Source organism: Balaenoptera musculus, chromosome 15, assembly GCF_009873245.2.
Source record: "Balaenoptera musculus isolate JJ_BM4_2016_0621 chromosome 15, mBalMus1.pri.v3, whole genome shotgun sequence".
NCBI classification, from domain to species: domain Eukaryota; kingdom Metazoa; phylum Chordata; class Mammalia; order Artiodactyla; family Balaenopteridae; genus Balaenoptera; species Balaenoptera musculus.
Window position 1 is genome coordinate 28282439 of NC_045799.1, and position 7929 is coordinate 28290367.

General features: G+C 55.7%; 1 protein-coding gene across 1 annotated transcript in view; it reads right to left on the reverse strand.

Moving 5' to 3' along the window:
* Positions 1–7632, reverse strand: part of ANGPT4 (angiopoietin 4) — a 40829-nt gene extending 33197 nt beyond the window's left edge. Inside the window, exon 1 of the mRNA XM_036824220.1 lies at positions 6772–7632. Coding sequence (XP_036680115.1) covers positions 6772–7080 — 309 coding nt within the window. The 5' untranslated portion in view covers positions 7081–7632. The remainder of the gene's footprint in view (positions 1–6771) is intronic.
* Positions 7633–7929: the final 297 nt, after the last annotated feature.

Genomic DNA, 7929 nt, shown 5'->3' on the forward strand with positions numbered 1-7929 from the left:
GGGAATCCTGCATGAGGGGCCACACTGCCTCTGCTCCCTGGTCATCCCTACGCCCAGGGCATCTGTGCAATCCATTTCTAGGTTCCCTCCTTGGAACAATAACCCCATTCTTCCAAGAAGTAGATGCTGTTCTCCCCACCCCCTTCCCCAGCCCCAGACTCTTTAGAGGAGCCAGCGGTGAGGTTAGGAAATCAAACCTCAAGACATTTTGTTCGGCAACCAAGATTCATTCCTTGTTTGGATAACTGAAGGCCGAAAATGCCAAGAATTTACGGGCAGCCTGGGGAGGCCAGGGCAGCTGGGAGCCCCAGCCAGTTTGGGAGGATCTTGGGCTGGACCAGGACCCCACGCTGCGCTCCCGCTGGATGCACTTTCGATCCTCGTTCAGCCAGGCAAGGCCTCACGACCGCTGGGCCGAGGGGCCGAGTTATTCTGAGGTTTGACGTCAGAGACCTGGAGCGAACAGCAGAGGCTGGGGGGCTCCTGCCCAGCCCCTGACCCTTCCCTGCTTGGCTTTGGGTGCAGAAGGGGAAGAGAAAGAGGCCCCAGCTGAGCCTGGCTGAGGGGTGGGGTGCTAGCCATTGGGCCGGTGTGTCCCGGGTCCTCCAGTGTGGACAGAGCATGTGGACACCCGGGGAGGTAGAGGCAGGAGAGATGGATGGCCTAGGGGTGAGGGGAGACCTGAGCAAGAGACTGGGAGAGACTCAGGTAGACGCCAGCCAGACAGGAGAGAGAATAAGAGGGACAGAGGCACCCACGGAGTTAGAGAAAGCGAGTCAGGCCACCGTGAGAGCCCTAGGACAAGAGGCAGACAGACACAGAGACAGAGTGAGGCAGAGACACACAGAGAGATCGGCAGAGAGGGCCAGCAGTTCTCGGTACAGGTAAGATAGTGGAGGGCTCCATGGTTTCCGGGTTCAGAGTCTGCCCCACTCTTAGCGGAAGCTTTGCTGCCCTCAGGTGCTGGGGGTGGGACGGGAGCCTGGGGACTTGCGTTTCCTCACGCTCCTCATGTGAAGGAACGGGTCTCCTTGCGGGGCACGGGAGAGGGCCAAGTATGGCACTTCCTGGCTGGGAGGCCTGGGGCGCTGGGGACATGACAGGACAAGAGTGGGGCTTTATTGAGCACCTGCTACGGGCAGATGCTTTCCGGACTCTGCCTCTCTTGACCCTACATCAAATGTCAGGAGTAGGAGCTTTCACTCTCCATCTTGCAGCTGAGACTCACAGAGCTAATCCGTGGTGGACTCAGGAGCCAGGAGCTAACCACTGGTCTGCACGGCCCAGCGAGGGAAGCCTGCTCTCCAGCTGGCTCTGTCCCCCCCACCCCTGTCCCCCCAACATTCCTGCTGCAGCTCTTCACCCAGATGAAGGGGTGGAGCAGAGCCAAGAGCTGATGTGCATCCCACTGAGCTGATTGCCGGCTCCAGACGTGAGTCATTGGGGCAGAGGCTTCCAGGAGGAGGGAGAGGGAGGAGGAGGGAGAGGGACAAGGAAGAGGAGACTAGTAAAAGGAAGGGAAGGGGAAGGGTGCGTGGAGGGGAGTGAGGATGGGGGAGGAGGAGCAGGGATGGGGCACCCCCCACGCACCCTGAGCATAGGCAGGAGGATACCACAGCAGAGTGCTGCAAGAAGAGAGTAGGTACTGGGGATTCGGGAATTCTGAGGCGGAAGGGAGCACCCCTTGTCTCAGATAGGGCTTCCCCCACCTCGTTGACACCCTGCAGAGTTGGAGAAGGAAGCTGGACTTTGGGTCTCGCTGCTGTGCCATTCTGCCAAGTTCCTTCCCCTCCCTGGCCTCAGTTTGCTCGCCTGTATACTGCGAACAGGGAGAGGGGCTGGGGGCATGGGCTGAGCAGGTATTGGCTATGGCGAGCTTGCAACAGGGAGGCTCTTCGCTGCACCCTCCCAGCTGAACGAATCTTGCTGAGAGCTCGGTCTGGGAGGCCAGTCCTCCCCAGTCATCCCTGGTTATCCCTGATGGCGATGGTGATGAGAATATTTTGAAACTCATTTTTTTTTCTCTTCTGGGAGATTACAGCAGAAGCCAAAAAGAGGCCCTCAAGTTTCAAATACTCTGAGATAAGCCCAGACCAAGAGAATACACAAGAGAAGAGCCAGAGGCAGGTCACGGTCACAGAAGGTAGCAAGCATCCCTGACCAGAGGGAGAGAGATGACTGTTCAGGGGCCTTGTATCTCTGAGCCAGGGGCCACATGTCTCATCTGGGGGAGGAAGAACTCAAGAATTGCAGGATTTGTGTTTCTTTCCAGGGAGAACTCCTAATAGAAACAGCCAACACTGATTGAGAACTTACTGTACGCCTGGTGCCAGGCCAAGGACTTCATATGCATCATCTCATTAAATATTCATAAAGGTAGATAGTGTTGTCACCACATTTTATAGGTGAGGAAACTGAGGCTCAGAGAGGTGAAGCAACTTGCCTCAAGTCACACAGTCAGAAAGGGGCAGAATGGGTCTCGAATCCCAGAAGTTGGGCTCCAGAGTCGGGGCTCTCACCTTCCAGGCTATGCTGCTGCCAAGGAGGTGACAGGATCCAGAGGAAAGTGACTGCCAATGGCTCTGACCTTGTGGCAGGCTCCACTGGCACAGGGTGACCTGGCAGTAACCCAAAGACCAAAGGGCATGAAGGGGGCACTCAACCCAAGGGTACCCAGGAGATGGCACAACAAACCTCTGCTTGGACCCCAACAGAGACCAGGCAGGATTGGGGACGCCCGAGAATACCAGCATGGACAAGTGACACTCCCTGCCCCGAGGTTACCTGCCACCCTTGGAGTGACTTGACCGGGATTGAGCTTCCCCCACCCAGTGGTGCAGGGCTCCAAATAGAGATGATGTTGAATTAAGTAAAAGCCTACTGAGCTACCGTATCCTTGCCCAGGTGAGCTACCCCACGTCTTCATATGTTGTAGCCGGGCAGCAGGCTGTGAGTGGTGCTTGAGTGGTCTCACTGGTCCTCCCAGCCACCCACTTAACATGCTGTTCTTTTCTCCACTTTGCAGAAGGGAAAACTGAGCCTTGCTCATCCACAGCCACGTGGCAAATAAGTGCTGGGGCCGGGATGTGAACTCAGGTCCACCTGATTCCCACATCAGTACTCTTTAGCCCCATGGTGCTCCATGGTGACCCCTGCCTGGGATTATCAGGCTACGTGGACAGATACCTGGAGAGGACACTCTACTGCCAGATAAAGAGGCGAGGTGGGTGACCTCCTAACCTGAAAACCATTGGTTTAAATCCATCATTTGGCTCAGCCAATGTTATCCAAGCACTAGGCACCCAGGGGAGTCAAAGATGGATGAGAGGGTGAGACCTAGGGGAGAAAAAGCAGGTGGGAGGTGAGAGAAGTGTCCACAGGAGAGGTGACAAGGCCTGAGCCAGGGCAGTGGCCAGGAAGACAGGAGGATGGTCTGAGAAGCTGAGGCAACAGGATGCATGGGACCTGCTGCCTGTGGGTGTTGGGGGTGAAGGACACCCCAGGGCCATAGATGACCTACTGGCTGTGTGGTAATGTCTTCAACAGGACAGGCGGGCAGGGGAGGGAAGAGCTGAGTTTCAGGCAGCTTTGGAGTTGAGACACTGTGAGCCCTCGGAGAGGAGATCAGGAGCCCATCAGATGTTGGTTTGGTGTCACTGGGGGTCAGGTTGGAGACGGTGCTGCTGGAAGTGACAGGGGCAGCCCTGTGGGTTGTGCCACGAAGTGTGAGAGGAAGCAAAGAATGGAGACTGTGTCCTAGGAAACACCAACATTTCAGGGTGGGGGGAGGAGCAGGAGTGGCCTGAGAGATTGGAGGACCCTTGTGCGTCCATGCATTCATCCATTCAACAGACACGTATTGAGCACCTACTATGTGCCAGGCACTGTTCTAGGCCCTGGGAACCCAGCAATGAACAAAACAGACATGGCTCCTCCCTTCTTGGAGCTCACAGACCAAAAGGAATGCTTTTAAGAACAGGTGGTGGTAGGTGTTAAGGGAGAAAACCAAAGCTGAGAAAAGGGACAGAGAGTGGCAGAAGGACTGTGGCTATTTTCAATGGGGTGGACAGGCAGGGCCTTTCTGAGCAGGTGACATTTAAGCACTAGGCCTGAGGTGGGTCAGGAGTGAGCCACATAAGTGTCTGGGTGAGGGGTGTTCCAGGCTGTAAGGATTTTTGTTCAGTAAGAGAATAACTAAAGAGAATGGGAGTCCCAGGAGGGTTTTGAGGAGAGGATCTAGCTTAGGTTTTAACGGGACCCCTCTGTCTGCTGAGTGCAGAATGAACTATGGGGGTCAGGGTGGAAATGGAGCCCAGGGCAGTGGACATGACAACCATACAGGTAGGAGATGGAGGTGGCTGGTCCTGGGTGGAGGTAGGGAAAGTAGTCGGAGTAGCAGCTGAGGACTGGCTGATGGAGACTGTTTCTAGAAGGATGATATTGGTCAGCAATATTAAATTTGCCAAGAGGTCAAGTAAGATGAAGACTGAGCCGTGGCCATTGGATGTGGGAAGTGGGAAGTGGGAAGTGGGAGGCTACTTAAGGAAAGGAGGGAATGGAGGAGGAAGTGGAGGCAGAGCTTGTGGATTTCTGAGAGCCAGGCCAGACATCAGAGGGGGTGGGGGTTGGAGAAGGGGCTTGTTCTCCCTCCTCCTCATTCTCTTCTTTCTCTTTCTTTTTTAACATGGGAGATACTTGGATGCAATTAAAGACTGAGGGGAAGGAACAGCAGAGAGGGAGGTGTTGTTAGAGACATAGGAGGGCATGGTTGGTTTCAGGAGGTTGAGGGGCTGCAAGGGATGGGACCTGCAGGTAGGGAAGAGTGGCCTTGGCTCATGGAGGAACACTTCCCTCTGAGCCAGAGAAAGGCCCTGGGGACTGGTGGGTGCACGGGTGAATCTGCAAGTGTGGGGCAGGCCCCATTTCTCTTTGAAGTAGGAGGTCCATGGTCTGGTGAGAGGATGGGCAGGGGGTGAAGATGGAGGCCTGAGGAGGAGGTGAGATTTGGCACGACCCTTATGGGACTGGAAACAACTGCCTGAAGAGACACACACAGATTTCAAGGCAGCATGGAGCCCCCTGGGTTGGGCTCTGGTGTATGAGGCCAAGAGCTCCCTTGAAGGGGGATCCAGGGGTGGGATGGTGGCAGCTGGAAGTGCTGCAGGGCAGGAGGGGTGGAGGGCAAGTAGGCAGGGACTATGGGAAGATGATGAGTGGGGGGCTAGGGAGATAGATGGCCAGGGCAGGAATGAAACAGGAGGTTAAGTGTATATTCGAGTGTGTGCACAAATCAGCTTGATTAGATACATATAGGGCAACCTCTCCCCCTGGGGGATGGATCAACCCAGGGTATGCAGAAGGCAATCCTCTGGAAAACAGGAGGAAACCACCAGAACTTCAGTTTATATGATCTCATATCTTATCTTCTTAAAGTTCCATTTTCCTTTGTCTCATACCCTGTACATACTATATTAATATGGGTGCACGTGCATAAATTCTAAATAAATATGCGTGTATTGGGGGAGCGAAACATTGTTTGCTGATCAGGCGAATGATTTGAAAAATTTGGAAACCATGGGTAAGGTGGGACTGCTCCCCATCTTGGACACCACAGGATGCCTTTCCCACCCCCACCCCACCCAGGGCCAAACCTGCCTTGTTCACCTCTGTACTTCAGTGTCTTGCGTAGGGCCTGGCACATGGAGGGTGCTCAGAGTGTCTGCTGAAAGTATGAGGACAGGAGACCCTACAGTGGCCCTGGCCTTGGGCCAAAATGGCAGTGGGGTCCTCAACTCCTTGATCTGTGCCACGCCATATTCAATTCATCAGCAGAGCCCATTTGCGCCCTCTTCAGAATATACTAGAACCTGACGGGCCACACCCCCTCCCCCAGCCCTGTCCTGCTCCACACCTCCATCACTTCTTGCCTGGTGGCTGCAGTGGTCTCTTCCCTGGGCTCCCAGCATCGAATCTGTCTCCTACAGTCTATTCTGTTAAAACTAAATCAGGTGTTTCTCACCTGCTCAAAACCCTGCAGTGACTCCCATGATGCTCAGAGAAAGAGCCAAAATCCTTCCCAGTGGCCTCCAAGGCCCGACATGGTCTGCCCTCCCCTCATCTCTCGGATTTTGTCCCTCACCCCTCTGTCCTCCTCCTTTCTGCTCCAGCCACGCTGGCCTCCCTGCTGTTCCCCAGGTAACCCAACTACATTCCCACCACACAGCCTTTGTACTTACTGATCCCTTTGCCAGGAATGCCCTCCCACCAGATACCTTCCTGGGTTGCCTCATCACTTTGCTTGTTCTCTGGGCTCAAACGTCACCTCCTCCGAGAAGTCCTCTCGGATTATCTGACCTCAAATAGTCACCTCTGGTCATTCCTTGCCTTTTTCCCTTTTTCATTTTGCTTCACCATCTGACAGAATAGATATTTATTGTTCATCTCTTTATTGCCTTTTTCTTCCACTAGTCCAGACGGGGATGTACGGTTCTGTTTACTGTTGTATCCCCAGCGCCTAGGATGGGCCTGGCCCTTAATCGGATGAATGAATGAATGAATGGCAGTTAGGGAGTCAGGTTTCCAGCTCTGACTCCACCCAGTCTTGCTGTGTGGCCTCAGGCTCCTCTGTTTCTGGGCCTCATCATCCCAACCCGTACAATTCGGAGACAAAGGTCCTATCAGCCTGGCCATCTGTGTCCGGGGCAGGCCTCTGGGGTCGATGTTTCACCTGCTGCTCGTTGCCCACCACCCCCCTGCAGGCCCAACCCTTACCTTCTGCAGCCACTGTGTGTTGTTCTCTAGCATTTTTTCCAGCTGTCGTACCCGCTGGGTCGGCCAGTCCCCTAGGTTCAGCGCGGCTGCTGGGGAGTCCCTCTGGAGGCTGTTGGAGCCCCCGAAGGCGTCGGGCTCGGGCGGGCAGGGCTCAGGCTCGGGCAGCACGAAGGTGTAGCTGCACTGGCCATGCTGGACTCGGTGTGCCCGGCGGCGCCCGCCGGCCTCCTGCCCCCTCCGCTGGGCCACAGTCGTGGTGGCCACAATGAGGAGGAGGCCACTCAGCAGCATGGCTGGCCGGGAAGGCATCCAGAGATGTGATGGCGAGGGGTGTCAGGTCAGAGCCCAGGGGCCGTGCCTGTCCACCGCCTGTCTCCCTGCCCAGTTTGCACCCACCGTGGCCAACAGTGGCCAGTCCCGCCTGCACAGCCGCTGCAGCTGCAAAGCCCTGTTTGGCCAAGCTCCGTCCAGGCGGCTATTTATACTTGCTCCAAATACCACAGCTGCTCTGCTTCCTCCCACCGCCTCAGGCTCCCGCCCCAGACACCCCCTCACCTCTCTTCTTCCCCCTTTCCCTTCCTGCCTCCTTACTCTTGTCCGCACGCTGCCATGTCCATTCACTGGCTTGCCTGCCTCACCTCTGAGTCCTTGGATTATCCAGGGGAGGCCTGGCCTCCCTGCCTGAGCGTAGGAAAGAAAACAACACACACACACACACACACACACACACACACACACACACGCACACACACACACAAACCCCCAAGCTGCCCGCTTTGGAAAACCAAAGACAACTGAATTCTCTCTTCCTGTCTCTGTCTCTCTGTGTCTCTCTCTCCAACCTCCCCCCACAGGGAGGCTGGGATCTCAAATTTCAGCCCCCAACGCCTTTCCCTTCTCTCCCTGCTCCACCTTCCCCCCTTTGATTCCCAGTTAGCCTTGGAACACAGCGAAGTGACCTTAGAGGGAGCAAAGGGGAGGGGGGCAGACGGGTGAGGCTGGGAAGAAGGCAGCCAGTTCAATCTGTTTCCAGAGACAGAGAACATCCTTGCAAAGCCAGGGAAGTGGGCGCCCCAGCCGGAGTGGGCTCCCATCCTCCCTTCTCCCTCAGGGCCTGGAGGGACATTGGGCCTTAAGGTGGCCCTGGCTCCATTGCTG